General features: G+C 38.3%; 1 protein-coding gene across 4 annotated transcripts in view; it reads left to right on the forward strand.

Moving 5' to 3' along the window:
* Positions 1-21,107, forward strand: part of NR5A2 (nuclear receptor subfamily 5 group A member 2) — an 87,096-nt gene that overhangs the window by 48,025 nt on the left and 17,964 nt on the right. For all 4 annotated transcript variants that reach the window (XM_056497285.1, XM_056497286.1, XM_056497289.1 and 1 more), the window contains 2 exons: positions 1,119-1,238; positions 12,028-12,175. In XM_056497285.1, coding sequence (XP_056353260.1) covers positions 1,119-1,238; positions 12,028-12,175 — 268 coding nt within the window. The remainder of the gene's footprint in view (positions 1-1,118; positions 1,239-12,027; positions 12,176-21,107) is intronic.

Below are 21,107 nucleotides of genomic sequence, written 5' to 3' on the forward strand. Positions count from 1 at the left end.
ATTTGATAAAACTTGAAAACATCCACTGCATTATCTAATTCAGCTCATGCAGGATTATTCCTTGTGTGTGACTTTCTGTGTATGACAAAATCTAGTTCTAAAGCAATTGAAACTAGATTCATAGCATTTATAGCATTTTTAATCTGTTCAGCAATTGCTATCTATGCAGATTCTTAGAGTCCTTTCAACTACATAGGTGCTATTACCACTCTGAATTGTAGCAAGACTAATGTATGCATCTCTCAACTCTTTCAGGGAATCCATTTAAAGTCAAAGACTTTGATTTTAGAAAGACATCAGGAAGCTCAGTAAGAATAGGTTCAGAGGATACCGATACATGATTTAATTTCATAGTTTACCTTCCACTTATTTGGTTTTTTTCTCCCATTTCAATGGAAATCCTATTTTTATCCAGTCTTTAAGTGAAGAAGACTAAATGCAATCCAGTTGCATTTAGAGACAGTTTAGGGATAAATTTCATTGTCCTAAAAGACACAGATCCCAAATAATTTCAGAAAATCTTAATGTAGGTTCCTTGTACTGGTTGCCCAGTATGTTTCTTCTGTTCCCAAATGCACTCAGGGATGTGTCTCACTGCTCAGCACTGACATGTGCATTGCCGTTTCTTGCCCTACCATGACAACTAAACTTGCTCATCTTCTGTTCATTAACAAGTGGTCTCTTTTCATAGCACCACAGCCATTTTAAAGAGTTTTCAAAGCTCTCTTCACTTTTTGATTTGCAAGGGACCAGTCTCTGACTTGGGCCTGTTGAAGCAATAATACTTGTGAATGCAGAAGACAGTTCACATCAGCATTGTTTCCTGCTCTTCTTGTAAAAATAAAATTCCATTGCCATAAATATACAATTATTACTACTTAGCATAATGCCATAGTTCTGCTTTCCTATAATCTAATCAAGAATAAATATTCTATACAATACACAGGTAAAGGCTACAGCAGTGTTCTGTTTATCCAACTGCAAACAGCAATTTTGGGCATGAATAATTCTGGACAGCATGTTCTGATGTCAGCCTGCTGTGTGAAGGAGGACTGCCTCCCTAGTGTGGTGTCAATACGCCCAGAGTGATGTCACCAATGTTTGTATTTCCTTTACAGGTTGATGACCAAATGAAGTTGCTTCAGAACTGCTGGAGCGAGCTCTTAATTCTAGATCACATTTACCGGCAAGTGGTACATGGGAAAGAAGGCTCCATCCTTCTGGTTACCGGGCAACAAGTGAGTATGTGGTCTGAGAGAAAAACTCACGTCTTGTTCTTATAATAATTTTTAAAATACCAGGAGTTTAACTAGGTCAGAATCATACTGTGTTCTCAGAGATCCTCCATAAGTAGAGGTAAAATCACTTGTGCACTCTGTTTCTAGTCTGCTGATTACAGATAGACCTAACAAAGCAGATATAATCATAAGCACTTTGCTTTTCAAATACTCCAGTAATTGAAAAATAGCAGATGAGAAATGTTTCTCAAGAAGTATTTACTTGGGACTAAAATGGTTTCTGACAACAGTCCCAAACCTAATGCTTTAGGTTTAAGCAAGTATAGCTTTTCTTCCCTTCAGAATTGTGATTTACTGAAAAGAAGCACTGGCTGAGTCAGAAATCTAGAGAACCTGCTGCTTACTACCTCAGAAGTGCCTTGCTTTTAGAGATGTATGCTCATGTGTGAGAAACTGGGCAGCTGAGACATCTAATCGCAGGAAAACTATTCTGTCATAGGCTATAAAAGCAGGTAATGTCTCAGAAACTGTCTCAGGGTATGCACCCTGCAGTTTCGGCACAGCTATCCAGGGGTAATTTTCTTCATGTGTCAGATACATGGAGCTCCCAAAATGCAACAGCTATAATGTAGTAAATATTAGGAAAACTGTGAGAAAACACAAAAGAAATAGAAAGTTTTGTCTCCACTATGCTTTCCAAAGCACGATCTTGACAGGAAAACAAGAAGCTTATTCCTAATATCATTATTCTGTTTTTAACAGGAAAAGGAAAAAAAAAAATAAAGAGTATCAAAGAAAAGCAAAGTGTGTGCCTGTATATTATGTTTCTGACTTGAAGTGAAAACAAATGATGGCTCTTCAGTATTTAAGTAGCTGCAAACTGAACTGCCTCAATTTATACACACGTGGGAAAGAGCTCCTTTTCCTGTGCTACACCATTTGTGTCTGCATGTTGTGGAATCTGCTTACAGCTTTAGCTATAATTTTAAAGCTGCAGCCATTTCTTAACACTATGAACAAATGTTGGTGAGAATCAGAAGGATTCTGATTCTTCTGTTTGCATTTATGATTAAGAGGTCTACAGTAGAAGGGAGAAATTATTGACTTATTCAATAAAGGAATTGGGAAAACTCAAATTCTAGCTATGGAACTGACTCCCACACTTCATGAAAAGTCATTATCCTATCTCAGACATCATTGTACTCCCTAATTATATTAGCAAAAGTTAGTTTAGTTGCATTACTCTTGATTTATATTGGTGTCATTGAGAAAATGACTTATTCCCTTTTCATTTCATGCTCTGCCAGACAGACAATTTTACTGAAAATTATTTCATTTACCACAGGATGCTTGTTTATAAAGCCATAAGTATATTGTTAGGCTTCTGTTCCTGAGAGAACTGCTAAATTAGTGTCTCTTTTGTTACGTGATTAGCACTGTTTTAAAGGCACGGAGTGCCTAAGTCCCACTGAAATCATTAGAGACATCTAACTACCCTTAAATTCTAGCCATTGTCCCCATTTTCTCACAGTAATAATTTTTACCTCATTAGCCACTTTTATCTTTTCTTGAAATTAAAAACCCCAGCTGTACATGATCTCAAGGCAAAGCAGAGTGTTCCCTCACTGTTGGACAACAGGTAGCAGGATGCTTATTAAATGTACTGCTTGCAAATCAGCAGCTGGACTGGGAAGCTGTGCATTTCCAGGCAGTCTCCAACCAGGTTAAAACCTGGCTGTTTTGGAATGACTGCATTCATTTTTGCCTATGTTTGTAAACTAGTTTTAATACATCCTTCTTTAAATCCAATTTCTCTTTCCTATGCCAAAATTTGTCATTTTGAAGTTGGTGAAAGCACCCCCCAGAGTCTCCCATCACCTTCTTTCCTCTTTTCACTTAGGCTGAGAGCAGGAGCAATATCACTACAACAGCAACAGCAACTCCATAGTCAGTCCTTTTTTCCTATTTCACAATTCCTAACAGCTGCAGAACATACTCCCATGGATGTATCACAGATTCTCTGAGAAACAGGGAGACACTAGACCTGAATTACAGAGTGTCTGGCTGCTGTTTCTGAAACCTCCCTGTAATGCCCCTGTTTTGTCCCAGTTACACTCAGCTCTGGCCCCACCGGCTCCTCGGTGAAAAGCCAGAATGCTTCCAGGAGCGGGCGCCTGCCCCCGCTGGGCTGTGCATGGCACATGCTCCACACAAAGGCTGCTGGTAGTCAAGGTGTTGCAGCCAGTGCTGCATGACTTGTGTGCAATTTCTGCATCAAAAGCATTTACTCTAAAGCAGCATATTTTTAAATTCTTTTCATAAGTAAAATTCATTCCTTGAAGAAACCCTTTTACCTAGATGGACAAGGCTGGATGAGCTAAGCAGAAGTTTTAAAATATCTAGAATTGCCAGAGCTACAAATCTTAAAATCACAGGATAATCCAGGCTGGAAGGAATTTTAAGGAGTAACCAGTCCAACCCTCTCCTCAAACCAGGTTTCTCGGGGCTTTGTCCAGCTGGGCTTTGAAAACATCCAAGGATAGAAACGGCAAAACATCCATGTGCAGCCAGTACTACTGCCATGGACAATCTCCATGGGGAGAAAGTTTTTCCTTAGCTCTTCTATGAACTTTTTTTTTTTTTTTTTTCCAATTTACACCCAGTGCTCATCACTCTCCTCCTCCTTGAGCCCTGAAGCAATGCACAGAATCCAGAAAATCTTGTTGGGAAAGACTGAGGCAAAGGTGGGACTGAGAACCTCAGCCTGGTCAGTGCTTGCTGCCACAAAATCACTATCTGAATCCAGCTTCAGTCCCACGTTTTCCTGGTTTATCCCAGACTAGCAATTTGACATTCCTCGCAAGTTTCCACTACAGCTGAACCCTTTTTTAACATTATCACTCCATGGCAGTGGACATGAATGTGGATGGTACATTACCCATCCTGAGCCATCCCTGGCTTCAGCTGCTGTGCACTGCTTTTGCACATCCCTGCTCAGTAGCAATTTATTTTTTAGACAAATTCATCCAATACAAGTGTCTCTTTTCCTAACTGTCAACATAGACCATTGACTCAGACTGTTGCACTCTTAGACACAACATCTGTTCAAATGTATTTATGAAAGGACAACAAATAACTCTAGGTAGCCACACTTCTAGACCTGGGCATTATGAGTCTTTGCTAGTGCACCATTGCTGCATACTTTCTGATTACTGTCCTGATCCTTTCAGTTCCCACAGAAGAGACAGGGAAAAACCCTGACACCATTTCATAAAAATTAGTTGATTAAGGTGTGGAAAGCACTCTGATGCTTCTGATGAAAAGTGCTGTAGATGTTTTTATTTCAGCTAGCAACAAAGCACTATGAGCGAAATTACAGTCAATCATCTGGCTTTCAAAGATAATAACTTTAAACTGAGGACCTGAGCTAGACTGCCAACTTTATTACCTGAGAGATCAAGCTTATTGTCATAAGTTAGCAAATTTAAGACCTGAGAAGCCTCACTCCTTGCTTTCCTTAATATATCCTCCATAAAAGCTACTCATAAACACAGTCCTTTTTACAAATCACCATCAAGGTGGCAGCTGTAAGGGGGGGAAGTTGCCATCACTTAATTAGAGCATACCTGGTCTCTCCACTTAGAATGCACAGCCTCTGTTCCTCAGACACAAAAGCCAAACTTTATCCAGGTCCCCAGGGCGGTACCACTGTCAGTTCTGTACTAGGCATCTAAAATGGTCTAGGAGTTAGAAGAACACTTGATAATTTTCAAACACACTGGCTCAAAACCCATTACTTTAGGGCACTCCTATCAAATTTCCATATATCTGCATTTCCCTCAAGCCACTGGCTTATAGGTTTTACTCAGTCAATCCACTGTTCCCACTTTGACAGGGAAAAAGTGCAGTCAGCAACAAACTAGTAAGCTTTGGTCCTTGTATAAAAAGAGACTGTGTTTTATTTTATTTTATTTTGTTATTTATTTGGGGTTTCATAAATGAAGCTCTTTTGTGTGTATGTGTTTCAAGAAAGCACTTTTTTCAGATCATTACAATTCCTCAGCTGTTCCTCAGAAACAAGTTCCTCCCTGTGCTGCACACTTCATTTTCTGCACTAAGTACTGCCCCTCAGCAGTAGCAATTACCATTTCAAAAGGAAATAAAGTAGCACAAATGCATTTTACAACTCTCAAAATTTCATAATAGAAAACAGCTAAGGAGTGATTTGCAATGTGGTGTTTAATTGTAAATCATTGCCAATATGCTCTCCACATGCTGAGTTTTGTAGGCTTGCCATGTGGCATGTAATTTTAACAGACCATTTCTAATTATAGAATTTTAATTCCTCCAACCTGAGTACTTTCCTCTTGTATCTTCTTCACAAGCAATACACTGCCAGTTTCCAAGACCCAGCACATATAAGGTAGATGCTAGAGCTCTGCACAGAATATTGTTGCTTTTGCATTTTCCTGCAACAGTCAATGCACAACAGGTGAACTGGAGCCTCATCTGCTCCCTTTGTTCATACCTACACTCATTGTTGCCAAATATTCCCTCTGCTGAGCTTGGTCAAAGTCTTTCCAATTAAAAAGGCCATCCAAAAATGTGTCTAAATCTCAGATTTGAGATTGTTGAAACTATTGATTTAGTTGAAGTCATCACACAAATACATCTTTACACCTGGATTTGTGTTCTAAAGCATAGCACCAGAGAAATAGCACGAGATCTTGAAGGTGTTGTCAAGAAAGATCACCTTTGCAGAAGTATCACTGAAGTACAAAAGTACAAGAGTGTTAGAGGAGTGACTCCAAAGGACATCTACGAGTCATAGGTATAGAAAGCTCATGGTTATCTAGTGGAAACCTATTACTTCTCATGTTTTTGGAAATTAGTATCTTTTTCCCATTAGATTTGTGTTGTAGTCAGTGAGGCTTCATAGTTGTAGTGGACACAAAAGAGGTATGTATTGGCATTTGAGGGCCAAATCTAGGAGTCTTTACATCAGCAAATAAACGCAGGATTTGATCCAAGGTGGGTACAAATGAGGTCAAGCAATCATTATTTAACTTTTCAGTATAGTGTTTGCTTTTTTGCACAGTTCCTTACTCTAGTGCTTTCTGCCACTAGAGTAAGGTTGTGCTAGTTGTTAAAAGGGCCTCATGCCTTATGAAGATATGAAGATATTATGCTGGCTACTCCTTGGAGATGAACTAGATGTGCTCAGTAAAACTGGGTAAAACATCAAAACAGTTTTAACCATGAAGTGCCCTGAATTCAGGTTTATCCAATATTTATTATATATTTTGAGCCTTTCAAGTAGTTATGGACATGAACAACCTTCGATCCCAATTCACACGTGCTTTGCTGTGTTGCCATGAAACCATAATAGCACTATACTTTTAAGTCTAAAATCCCAGTTCCAGTAAAAGTTCATGGAGAGAGCACCTGACTTGAATCCTTGCACACCAGAACTCTTCCATTTCCCATACACTAACTCTGTTGTCTTCATGGGAAACACATTTCTTTTGTATTTCGTAATGGCTCCCATAAAGAAAACAAAAATTATTTGCCTGGAGTCTGGCAGCATTTCTTCAAGCCTGTTAGTCCTCCAAACAGTCCCATGCTAGTGAACTAATCTGTCAGCATAAACTCCCTATGTAAAATCCCACAGGTGATTTTAAGCTTGCCCATCATGAAAGACAAATTGTTCAGAAACTTAGTTTGAACAAAGCACTACATGAGTCAGTCCCAGCTGCCCACTGGAGTAGTGATAGTGATGGGACCCAAGGTGAGCACAACTAGCCTTGCTAGGAAAGGATTTAAAACAGCAGAGCAGAAATTTGTGTAAAATAAGAGGGTCTTAAAGAGGAATGAACTTACATGGTTCAAAGCTCCTGAAGAAGCAATTTGAGTTAGCACAGCCTTGTGAGATGCTACCCAGATATTCACAAAAATTTTTCCAGTGATTCTCTGTCTTCTGATGGGCTTTACTGAATATCAAACTCAGCAGTAATTTTGTATCATCTCATCCCAATATTAATAAACCCCACAAAAGTACATTATAACACTATGGTAAAGAAATGGATTCTATTGTACTCTGCAGTACTTTGGAGTGTTACTATTTGCATATTATAGTTAATTATCAAGCACCATAGCATCATCCTAGGGGAAAGAGCCACTGGCAACTTAATTCATTACCTTCTATTGTTGTGTCTCACATTAAAATGACAAGCATCTTATGCTGCATAAGTCAACACCATTTTAATTAATACATCCAAACCTTTAACAAGCATATTGGTGGGTTTGTCCATTCTGAAACCTCCTCAATTTTTGTACATAGATGCCTTTTCAAAGTTTTTTCCATATGTATTTGCTTAGAAATGTAACAGAAATGCTGTTTTTAATGAAATAATTATATGAAAAGCTCAAAATGAGTTTAATAACTACTGCAGTTTCCACTGAAACCTGTATCTCAGGAAACAGTGGGAAGGCTGCAATAGCAAAAGAGCTTGTTTGCTATGTACTGAATGTGTGCTTCTGAGATGAGACTCATCCACCCACTGAGCATCCACTCTTGCAGGGTCAGGGCTCAGAGACCCAGGGCAGGTCAGTGTGGGCCAGCCCAGGCTTTCAGGGCTGTTTGTAGCCAAGGAGAGGGTGCTGGGGGAGCAGCCCCCCAGCAGCCAGAGGTGCTGGGCAGGGCTGCACCCCGTAGAGCAGGAGGAGCAGAACACTGCCTTTGCTGCACCTGGGCACCCACCGCCTCTGCCTTCGGACCCCAAACTCACAGTAGTCTTAATTTACTAAATCAAATATGAAATCAATCTTTTATTAGCTTGAACTGCCTTTTTCTGCTAGATTATACTGAATAGAGCCACAGCAGGGGCTTTATTCCTTACTTGTGTAATTCCTGTCTGGCTGAAAGGAATGGCATTCAAGGCTAGTCAGTACCTGGCAATGCCATCAACAAGTAAAATCACTCTAATCATATTCTGGAGACTATTTCAAGATTGCTGAAGCATTGAAAGGGTTGGTGCACTTCCACACTGTATTTCCCCTTGATACCACAGTCATATTCTAGAAATCAAACACACCTTAATTTTAGAAGAAAAAAGGAACTTAATTCCCCTAATAAGTGTTAGACAGTTTCGTGAGCATAGAGAAGAGTTGATACCAGAAGTCATCACCTGATTCCACCAGAAAAATTACTATCTGAGCCCAGTAAAACCAGGGACTTGTCTTCAAAAATCTTTAATTACCATGAAACAGCATTTGCAAAACAAAAAACCACAGGTGCTGCCTTTATTTTTGGCCTTCAGCCACAGCATTTATTTAGCCCAGGGTACAGGAGGAATTCACACTTCTGTTTGTGCAGCCATAACTTCAGCCCATTGTTTTACTTCCAAATTAGGTTATTTGGAAGCTCTGACAAAGCTGCTGTTTTCAAAATGCCAGACAAAATCCTCAACATCAAAATCAATGTGAAATGCAGTAGTATTAATTGGGATGCAAAGCTATTTTAGTCATGGATTTGATTTTACTAGATGAAATCAATATACAATATGAAGTAAAACGTACAATATAAATTAAATGCTAAGACTTCACTATGAAATTAAGCATTTTGCATGAACATCCAAGCTGATTTAATCTTTGCCTTTTAAAAGTGCTTTTAATCATGAATTGGAAGGTAAAATAATTAATACATATTTTAGTATCAAATTCTGCATAAAGGACCAAGCAAGCAGAACAGTGTAGTCTTTAATGTGACCGCTTTTTCAGAATAGACATTAACTGAGGCTTTTTCATGCACAGTTGCTTTTGTATAAACTGATTGACACCTTTGGGGGTCGTCTTTCCACTGACTCATAATTTTGCTCACTCTTGAAAAAACCCTTCTGCACACCTACTATTCTCTAGTTAAAGCGGAAAATTCAACTCATCATATTTACACAATTAAAAAAAAAATCCATTCTGCGTTGTTTTTAATTGCAAATCCTACTCAAGGGACCAATTCTCCTGCTTAGGAGGCAGCCCTGTGCCTTCTACTAGAGAACCAACTGCAGTCAATTATGGTAATGAAATGTCAATAAATATAAAAATTTAATACAGCCTGTTCCTGGTGAGTGGCAGATGAGGACTTGCCTCCCAGACAAATTTGCTGGTGCTGCAAATATTAAATGCACCTGAAAGAGGAGCAGGTTGCCTGAGAGCTCTCCAGTAGAGGGATGCTGGGAGATCCAGGCATCTACTGGGTTTTTCCATTATGCCATAATCACTGCACTAAGGCCACTGATATTCTTGACATTCAGACATCTTAACTTCTTGTTATGAAGAGAGTAGCATATTTTCCCCACAAATTGGAAGCTCAGTAAGGGATTTTGAGGTTTCCCCCTCTTAACAATTATAAAAAAGAAATTAAGTTGTGAAATTTCATATTTATATATGACCAGTTTTTCAATACAAAGTAGTTGAACCAGTCACTACATTAAACTGATCTTTGAGTAAAAATTATTTGAGTTATGTTACTTTATTTGTTCTTATTTATATAAATATATATACATAAAAAATACATATAAATGCATCTATAGAAGGAGTGGTAAATAAGAGATGAGATAGAAAGTAGTTTTTGAAAGATGGATAGGCTGGGGTTTCCAAAGATCAGATTGTAGTTTTGCCACAGATTTCTTTGGCCCTGAGTAAGCAATTTAATGTCACTACTTCAAGTTTCCCCAGGTATAAAAGACAGCAATAAAACCTACCTCACAGGATACTTCAGCATAATCCATTGATTTAATTGAAGCATTGAACTCAACTCTAACTGCTCCAACACTGCCAAGTATTGCTATTCTTAACCTCCATTCAAAAAGTGTAACCTCATTTTTCTTGTGCAATTTCCTCCAGCCAGTTTATAGGAACAATAAGAGTACATATAAATGAAAACTTTTCTTAGAAATCAGTAACTTATGAATTTTATTAAGGCCATTACCAGGAAAAGTTAGTTTATTTTAGTCATCTTTCTATCTTACCTTGCTGAAATTTTGTCAGGTTAGAAGTATTTCAAGGGGTTTTTTCCCTTGTTTTACTGCTGTTGATATTTGAGCAAAATAAATTCAATAGTTTTAAAATAAAACAATTTTAAAAAGATCAAAATACATGTTCCTTAACATTTTTTTTAACACAGATTTTAAGGGATCAGAGCCTGGAAAAAGAAAATTTTGCAGTATTGGTTTGTTTCCTGTGGTGATACCTCTCTATTCTTTATTACCTACTTTATTATGGGAAACAGAGATGGGCTGAGAGTACTGATACCATTAAACAAATTATTAACCCAAAGCAAGCACTTACCATTGTGCTTAGCCTTAATTTACAGCCAGACTTCACTTAGATGAAGTACAATTAGCAATTTCCCTGTTGTTCTGGAGGTTCCTACAAGAGAAAGGTGTTGGTAATACTAGAGCATTTTGGAAATGTGTCACTGAACCCTTTAGGTCTTAGCTGGCCAGGAGTGGTTCTTTAGGGAGCAAGCAGCACACCAGGCCATTCCCATGGGACAGTAGCAGTTGCAGGGGATGTGGAGCCCTCTGATGAAAAGTGGACTGAGCAGTGAAGCTGAAGCTGCTGCTCAGGTCACCCCAGTTCTGATACAGCAGTTACACCCTGATCCACATCAAGCCATTGCCCTGTCCTGGAGCCAGCCCTCCCTTCACCTTCCCATCAAAGCATTCCCACAGGCTGTGCCCTTCCCCACTGGTCACCATCCTGTGACAAAGCAGGCACACCTTCACAGTGCCAGGGGCTGGGGCAGGCTCCTGATGGAAACATCCCTGCAATGGGACTGGCATCAGCCAGAACAGTTTCAGCATGCTGGGCTTCTGGAGTTTGCACAAGGGTCAAGGATCACCCAAGGATGAGTCAGCAATGGCAGGCCTTAAGTGTGCTGTGCTTGTGAATGTTCCCTTTTCTAATAAGTGTATTAGCTCCAGCTCTCCATTGGATGTCTGTATACAAGGGAAGCTCCCAGGCAGGTCAGCCTGCCCCGAGAGCAAGGGGCAGCATGGCCAGGGCAGCAGAGCCCAGAGCAGCACACTTGGGTCCCTAACCCAGGGGAAGGAGCTCTGTGCACTGCAGTCAATCTGGGACAATGCTGGGCTGTCACACCTGCCACCCCTCCTTCTCCTGCAGGGCAGCACTTTCAGAACAAGTGAGTTCCAATCAACAATGCAGGGAATTTGTGTAGCTGAGAACAGCAACCACCCACACAGTACCTCTGTTTCCTGTGGGAATACACTGACATTTCTGAGCCTGAATAGATGCTTCTGGCCGAGTTCTGGACACAGGTCTGTTTCCCATGAATATTGTTGTGTCCCTCTGGAGCAATACAGCCAGGGTAGGCACGAAGCTCACTCCATCAGTCATTCTTTGCAGGATCATAGGACTAAAAGGAGAACAGGAGACACCAAATGAACAAAGCAAACTGAGTTGTGGATAGCTACCAGTGTATTGCCTGCTACCACAGGCAGCTCTCATATTTAAAGCATCCAAAAGAGCCAATACAGAAAAACCAGCACTCACAGTGATGTCACATACCATTAAGATATATGGTTTAATCTTATTTTCTTTATTACTATTGGGTTGAAATTGGTTTATATATAAAATCATCTTGACTTGATAATATCATTAAATTAAGAGTGATTTCTATATCCAGGAATATCCTGGTTGTATACTATTGCTTGAAACATCCTAAAGTGTGGAGGTGACAACCAGATAGAAATACAATTCTCTTTTACAGGTGGATTATTCCATAATAGCATCCCAAGCTGGAGCCACCCTCAACAATCTTATGAGCCATGCACAAGAACTGGTAGCAAAGCTTCGTTCGCTGCAGTTTGACCTACGAGAATTTGTCTGTCTCAAATTCCTGGTGCTGTTTAGTTTAGGTAGGTACACCCTAATCTTCATAATTATTGTTTTTTCTAAAAACATGGAAAATACTTTGCTTTACTTCAATTTTTCGTGAAACACATGATTTTGAAATATGTTTAATGAAGTTCACAGTAATCTGAAGATAATTTCTTAATTATCAGTTGCAGGGAAGTTATGTATAAGGATTAAATGTGCATTTCCATGGAAATTACTCCTAAAACCTATGGAATTTAATTTAATAGAACATTATAAACCTTCTGTGTATTGGTATGTGAATACTGAATTTTCCAGAACAAGGATAAAATTCTATTAGACATCCTAAAGAACAGTGGAAAATGCAGATTGCCGTTTTCTTCTGTGATATTGAATACAGTTATGTAAAGCACATGGAGTGTGGATATGGTTGAAATTTCCTTCTTATTCAAAGGCATCTGTGGTAAGTATAAACAATCTTCTTTGCATATGATGGCTGTCACACTGTAACCCATAAATCAGGAATGTATCTCATAGTTTTTTAAAAGTGAAAGGAACTCCTAAAGTGCAAATTAATGATAATAGCTTTAGGATAGATCTGGCTAGGAAATAACCTTTAAAGGGAAGATTGTTTTGTACTAGTGGAGAGGACAGAATGGGAAAGATACCTATGCAAGACAAATTAGTTAAACCAGTGCCCTCCAATAAATCAGTTGAGAAAAATCACTGGTGCCAAGAATAAAAAAGATCTTAGGGAGATGGATTCCTATTGACTTCATGGGAAGAGATTTTTCTGCCTGTCCTCTGTTTCAGGTTTGCACTTTGTTGTAAAGCTGGTCTAAATGAACTTTGCCCAAGTGAGTGTTTTTTTCTGGCAGACAGTTGAAAGGACAGACTTAAAAACATAAATAAGGTCAGTCCCAGCCATACCTCCATAGCAAAACCTCCTGTTTTATTGAAAAGGTCTTTTTGTCTACAAAGAGAGTGAGGAGGTGAGCCAAGGACACAAGGCAAGATATCAGCAGTGGTGACATTTAGTAATGTTTTCCTTTCATTTTCAGTTTTTAAAAAAATCTGTAAAGGAATAAAATTCTAAAAACAAATTCTCATAATACAATTGCAAGTAGATTAAAGAGACACTTTTGATCACACTGTAGATCTCTATGACAGTGTTAAATATGTCCCTCCTAGGTGTTACAGAATTTGAACTGCTTGAGAAAAATTTAGATAAAGCTGCCTTTAAATGCAAGGAGCATAAAAGACTAATACTTCAGAGGTACAGGGGACAGAACATGCAGAAGATAAAAAGAAATATTTTACAAATTAGAATGAAATTAGAATGATGCTAACAGAATGGATCATTCTGAGGTATGTCCATTTTGAATCCTAGGAAGAGATGATGGATTTCCTTGGTAACTATTAACATTTTGTATTCAGGGCTTCATTGCTTGAATATCTTAGATTCAGAGAAGCGAAAGCAAACCATCTGTTGCAGAAATTATGTTTTATGAATTAATCTGATGGATAACAAGAATTCATATTTCCTAATTCCTAATAAGTAGGTTTTTCAGTCATTATACAGTGGCACAAATAAAGCCTGTAGCTTTCTTCTGATAAAATATTTAGAGAATTCATGTCAGTTCAGAAACATTTTAAATTAGCTGCATAAATGAAGTGCATTTGAAAAACTTTCACATTTAGGTGGCTTTTTATTTAAAGATTTTCATCGGCTGTTCTGGTATTTTGCACTGATTTAGGAATCATTCTCACACCTCTAGCTCTTCTAATGCTGCCAGGTACTGTGCCCAACTTCTGAAGCACTTGGGCAGGAATAACCTACAAACTTGTACCAAGCCAGGTTACCCAGTTTTTCTCTCATTTATGGTACTACAAAACAAGCTAATTTTGCTGCTAATAGGAACCTTGTAGTCACATCACTTGCATGTAAAAGTGATGTAGCTAAGACAGGTCCAACACCTTTGAAATCAATTAGTTCATTATTTAGCATACTGCAGAATTACATTTGCTAATAGTCAGAGCTAGATGTTACTCTGCAAAGAATAAAATGTAAAGATGCTACCACTTGACCCAAAGGACAGAGGCAAATATTCAACGAGAATGAGGACAAGATTAAAATTAAAAACACAGATACCCTTTCCAGCTAAGCACTTAAGTTTGTGCCTAAAAGAACAAATGAATCATGTAGTTGAAATTAATAAGACACCTTACAGCCTAAGAGCAAGTCAGGTTTAGAAGACATTGAAGTGTCTAACAATGCTGGTAGGCATTCAGCAGGGCTGTCAGAACTAGCTAAGCATCAAATTCTACATAAATAACTGGGAGCAATTATTGTACCTAAGTATCTAGGTGCATTTAGCACATATCTACATCTCCTAGGCATCTCTACAGAAAACCAGTCCTAATGCCAATAATGTATCACTTAATAAGAAAAATATTTCAGAAACCTCAGCTGTTGACAACCTGGCCCTGTAATGTTTAATGGAATAAAAAGTGCTTCAAGACATAGCCTTTTTACATTTCTGAGGATGTTCATATGAGCGTTAACCAAGCCAATGAAACCTTTTACTATTGTTCTTTAGTCCAGTGCTTGATTGAAAAATAAATGTCTACTATAAAGCCTCTCAAAGGCAATATGAAGTCAATAATCCACAAAATTAATTTATTGAGAAGAAGTTGTTTGTTTTTTTATAACTGTATAGATATGAGACTGTCTTGTAAAGCTGTTTGTAATTCATGGCTATACCATCCTTCCTGTCTCTCCACAAGACAGCAAACTCCTTTGGGGCAAAGAATTTAGTCTCTGCCTTTTTTCTTAACATTTTGGGAGTGATTATCTTCGTAAATAAACAATAAAGCCATGTTCAAAACCCAAAGCACTTAGAATAATTTTTCAAAATAGAATTAAGCTCTATCAGTGTTGCTTGGTAGATTTTAAATGAAAGAGGTAGTTGTTCATTATCAACTTGTGAGGAGCTCCAAAGCGTTTATAAAGGAAAATCCTTTTGATTTTTGGCAGCATTAAAGAAGATGCTGCTGAGGCTTAGCCAGATGCAAATTAAGTGTAGCTGTTGTGGCTGGCAGTGCACAACTCCTCCTGCAGTCAGACTGCAGAGTCCCACCTTGGTGAGTGGGACCCCAGGCAGAGGAGCTCAGGTCCTTTCTCCAGGGACCCTCTGACCAATACTGCCAGCTACATAATGGTAAAGTTGACTCAGCAGTTAGTCAATAAGCCACAATAGTTTAGCAAATAGTTTCTTAAGTGTCATGTCTCTTTAGTTCAGTGCTATAGGATATTTAAATATGTAGACCTACATATTTAATGATTTTTTAAAATCATTTTTAAATTCCCTCTCTCAGTTGAAAAAAGCAAATGCCTTTACAGGTAGGTAGCTCTTTCTGTAGATAAAAGTCTTTCATTGCAGCTCCCCTTGCCAACCTTTCTTTGACTAATGCTACATTATATTTGCAAACCCCAAAGCATGTCTGTTTTCTGGGGCATCATTTCTGTGATTTCACATATAGAGATATTCTTCCCTTAATTCCACCTTAGGGAGCAAAGATAATCAATATGTCAAACCACAATTTAACTCAGGTATGTCAGCCAATTTTTTCCCCAGTCTAAAGATAGGTGGATAAAAAAGACCTCCAGCAGCTCAAGAGATATGCAAGTATGGATTTCTTGACTTAGTTGCATTTGACAGGTTTCCTCCAATGAAGAAGAACCAACATGGATAGGATAATGCAGCAACTGTAGTCACACCATTGATGGAAAGTTAGTGGCCAGGTACAAACTGCAAAAATGGGAAAGAATAAAGAAATCTTTGACTGACTTGAGTGGTAAACCTATTTTTAACATTACTCCATGAGCTCCTGTCCAACACATGGAATGAGAACATCTCAGAAAGATGCTGATCACACAGTTCTGTAGCTGTTTATCAGATTTACCACCAAATACAATAAATATTTCTGGCTTTCTGAAAGTTGGCTAAATTGAGGATAATGTGAATTCTTTACCCTCATCCCAGAGTAAAAATACACCTGATTTTCTATAGCATATAACCAGTACAGCTCACAGTACACATTATCAAAAAGTAGGCCAAAAACTAAATACAAATTATTCATCTTTAATAACTGCCGGCTCAAATCAAGAAACATTACAGATAGAAAAAGAAAATGTGTCAGTTTATCAAGCTCCTTGAATTTTCATTACCACATTTAATATTAGTTTGGAAACATCTTTCTCTCCTTGTCATAAATCAGAAATTAAACAAATAAAAAAAAGTAAAAAAATCACCCCACATGTGCTGTTGAATTGTCTAATTCTGAGGCAGAAATAGATTCATGTGCTTCACTTGGAGGTGCAATTTTGACCTCAATAAAGCCAAGTGAATTTCACTCTTTTTTTATTTATTCAAAATTTGGTTCCTATCACAAAACAAAATTCAAAAGAAATTTTTATCAATTAAATTTGACAAATTATTACATTTAAATGATGGCTGAAGAACCAAGTGAGTGCCTTAAATGGGATATTTTCTGTCATCTTCATTTTACCATCCAGTAGCTTTAGGGACTGATCATTTAACCTGAAATCAGCCGTTGTTTTCTCTTTACAAAAACTTCCCATTTGTCCTGCTTGTTTTTGTTATGTGAACTCAGCAAGGATGATTTTTCAAACTCCCAGGAGAGCAGTTTGTAAAGTGAAATGCCAGTAGGAAAAAGTTAGACATCATTTGACCCATGTCCAGGCACTGTCAGCTGTGGAGCTAAATGCTGGACTAGGCAGCAGCTGACTGGTACTGCTCCCTTAGCACTGTCAGCACACAGACAAATGTACTTCATTTGAGAAATGAAGGCTTTATCAATGGACAGATAATTGCAGAGCCACTATTGATCTCACATCCCACTTAACATGAGACAAGAGGGTCCAGTAAAAATAATAAACATTCAGTTGTGGTGGACATCAAACAGCAGGCTCTTGCTTAAGCAACAGAAAACAACCCTTGAAAATAAGAACTCAGTTTTTAAACAAACCACAATCTTACTTAAGCAGAAAATTCAGCAGAAATTAATCTAGATCTGCAACACTCCGTTCTCATTTCTGTTAAAATGAGAGGACTATTAGCAAGTTAAAAGGAATATTAGAAAAGGAATCTTTCCTTGCTTTTAGTCTCCATAAAGTGTCTGAGCTGAGATGGGAGGAGGCATTTGAAGTCCTAGCCCCCACCGTTTGCACATGTGCAAAATAAATGTGCCTGTTAAGATCCTAATGCAGATGAAAAAAGGCTGAAACAAATTCAAGGCAGAATCATATTCAAGGCAGTCTCTAGCCCCAGCACTCACAAGACCAGAAGGTGTTCCCTTCAAACATGCACTCAGGGAGCAACAGCACAAAGCCTGCCTGGGCTCTGTTTCACCTGCTGCACTAACTCAAATCAATGCAGTTACACAACAATCTGCAACTGGAAAAAATAGCTATTGCACTTTTTAATGTACTTCATGTAACATTGTTGTTCTAGTCATTGCTCTATTAGATTTACAGACCAGCAGAATCTCTGCCTCAGGGAGCCTGAAGTCTAAATACACAGAAAATATTTTAAAAATGCTGCAGCAAACTATGATGAAACATGAGGCTGTCAATACTTTTCACTTCCATAACTTTTTAATATCATACATATGCAGACAGGAAAATAGGAGTATATTCATCAGCTGGAGGTAATATAACAGGGAATGTTGCCTTAATTTTTGTGCTAATTATGATAGTTAAAAGCACACAAATATAGTAGAAGAATGAAATGAAGGAATTAGTGAGGCAGGAGGTTTTATCAAGCCAAAAGGAAAACAGGAAAGAAGACCAGAAAATTAGACAAGCATCAATTAATGTAGGATTATAGATAACTGAGTGTATTACAGATATAGATATAACCCAGCAAATTTTGCATGTAGATCTTGATTGCAGATAAAGATGAAGCGGGTACTGTGAATTTGAAGTGAGAAGTATTACATGACAGTCTTCCTTAGGAAGCCAGTGCAAGTCGCTAGTGGAGAGCTTATCCAGGCATGGACTTGTCATTACAAATGTGTCCTTCTCACTCACAGGGACAAACAGTACTTAGGGTTTAATGCCTTCTTCAAAGTGCTCACTCTTGCTGTTTTTACTTTTAGGAGTTTGTAAATACACAACTGTTTTTAGGTCTTTTTATATATTGTTAGTTATAGCACATGTGTTTTGTTGGGCTGTCATAACAAGGTGGTTTTATTTTAACCTCTGGCAGTTTTCTTAGATTCACCCATTCTGTTATCCAAGGATGCCTGTACAATTGCACCTGGTAAACCAATAAACCAGCAGTTGGGGGATTCTGGGGAGCACCCTGGCACAGCTTTCAGGCTTCCCCACATTACATGCGAATTTAGAAAAGCACTTTTCTAAATATACGTGTCCATTCAGACTGTCTCAACCCTAATATCCAACCAGAGTATACACTGGAGGCTAATACTGGCAAAGAACCACCTCCTAAACTTTATGTAATCATTTGGAATTCAGGAAGGATCGATTAGTATTCCAGAGACACAACTACTCAATATTTATACCACAGAGACTTGGCAGAAGCAAATAAAGGTACATAAAGCTGATGCTTGTCTTAATTAAGTACAGTATAATAGGTGTTGGGATATTTTTCTTAGTGAAGAAAGCAGTTTAGCAATGACCAGATATAACTCATTCTGAAGTTCAGAGTTTAAAACTAATCAATATATATTTATAACAAGGGAGGAACTAAATATAATTTATTATTAGCTGACAGCTAACTAATAGATAAAATCAAGATTTATTTAAGTACCTTTTTCCACATACCAATTTCTGACAAAAAAAAATTGCTCCCTTGGATTCTTGATTGGTTTTTTGCAGCATTTCAAATAGACTTTTTGAAATCACTGTCTCATATGCAGAGTGCCTGGGAGTGAACCTAAAAAATGGAGAACGAAACATCTAGTTAGGATGATCCTTTCACTGTGACAAGTTTATCAAAAGGAACATTTCCTTGTTTTATAATGAGGAATCCTTAATGGCAGGTGACATTTTTAAATGCTCCTTTAAAGTACACAACCTCCATATGTGCTGATGAACAGATGTCGACTGGCAGACAACGCAGAGATCACAGGCACAGTCCCAGCACACCCAGCCCAGGCTTCCCTCAGATGTCACTACAAAAAGTTTTGAAAGAGAATGAAGAAGGTGGATAAATAGATCTGGAAGAAAGGAGAAAGTGGAAAAGGATTTGGTCTGGAAAGGTGGTGGGTGGGAAATGGAGATGGCATTCTGGGCAAGTCCAGGGCAGGAGATGACCTTGTGACACTGAAAAACTGATGACAGGTAAGGCAAGAAAAGACTTGAAAGTGAATGCAGCATGGAAAGGAAAGTTGCCAAGGCAGGGAAGCAATGAGATAGGAAGCGTACCTTGGCAGCACTGTTTGCCGCTGCCAAAGGATGAAATGCTGTGGTCACTGAGATGTGATCTGCTGAAGCAATGTGGTATCTGTTAAAAATTTCATCAGCTAAACAGTGTCCCCTATGCACATCCCATGGAAGTCAGTGAGAATACATTTGTAGATTAGCTCTGTAATATCAGTTTGGGATAAATTGCATTAGAAATACACAAATTTAAAGATGAGGATCACTCCCTTTTGGAAGATCTCATCTCTGGATATAATGAAAGCTCTGCTTCTTTAAACCTGAAGGCAAGATGGTGCTTCTCTAAATTATTATGATAGAGCTCAGTCAAAAGTTATAGACTTGATGCCCAGCAGCTGGATGGAAACTTATGGCCTGCAGTGAGCAGAAGACTGAAAGAGTGATGATTATGTGGGTCCTTTCTTGTCCCTAAACAGTCAAGAAGTTGAAATTTATCATGCCTTCCAATTTCAGGTTTTTCAAACATTTCTGCACTTGAAAAATTCAAATTTGGTAACTTTTAACGTGAACAGTTACCAGCAGTCTTACATAGTCCCTACTGCTGCATGTTCCCCACTGCCAGGGAAACCAGGGATCCATTTCTTACTAGAGATGATGAGGGCCAGCAGAACAGTTAAACAGCCAGTCTGCTCCTAGAACAATTAACTCTTCCCTAGATCTCAGGCAAAGCAGCCAGGCTACTCCACTGTGCCACTAGAAGAGCTATTCCACTGTTCTACTTTAACCCTCTGGGAAAGTAAAGCAAATGAATATGGACAAAACCTCATTTCAGAATAATCTCATGAGGGACGTTCTCCTTTCATGGATGCAGCATTGCTCAACAGAGAAATCAACGCTTTTGTCTCTAATTCTGCTTCTCACTCCATTACTTTGAAGTCTGTAAAATAATATCTCAACTATGCAATTTGGTAAACAAAAGCAATAGTTATCTATCTTTGTAAACAGTTGTGAAATCCAGAATATTAAAGACACTTTGCAGAGTAGAGGCAGATTGGAACAACACTGTTTGAAATCTCTACAGATTTTATAACAAACACAATTTTAAAAGGAATCTGATTTAAGACATCTTGATTAAATTTTGAGAAAATTTGATCCTTGCCTTTATGAATCACTTAGCATGAAAGTAGTTCCTTGCTGCATTTTCAGGGTCTAAAACTTCACAAAAAAAATTTGACAATTCATCTTTTGAGGGACCATTTCAGAAGTATATTTAGCTCATGCAGGAAAAGGTGGTTTTTTTTGCCCTGGCCTTTATTTCTTTATGGGAAAACAAAAACAAAGACACATTCATTTAGCTTACTTGTCAAAACCCATAGCAAAACCAAAGAATTAAAAATCAGTCCTTGCAATTCTTATAGATGCTAAATGATATATAGAGTGGTGACTTTGATAAGCAGTGTTTTGCTCCTGAGAACATATTTCAGTGAGCTGACAGGTTTGAGTCCATCCTCCTATGCAGGTTGCACACAAATGCAGACAGTGTG

The sequence above is a fragment of the Oenanthe melanoleuca genome, chromosome 8 (assembly GCF_029582105.1).
Source record: "Oenanthe melanoleuca isolate GR-GAL-2019-014 chromosome 8, OMel1.0, whole genome shotgun sequence".
NCBI lineage: Eukaryota > Metazoa > Chordata > Aves > Passeriformes > Muscicapidae > Oenanthe > Oenanthe melanoleuca.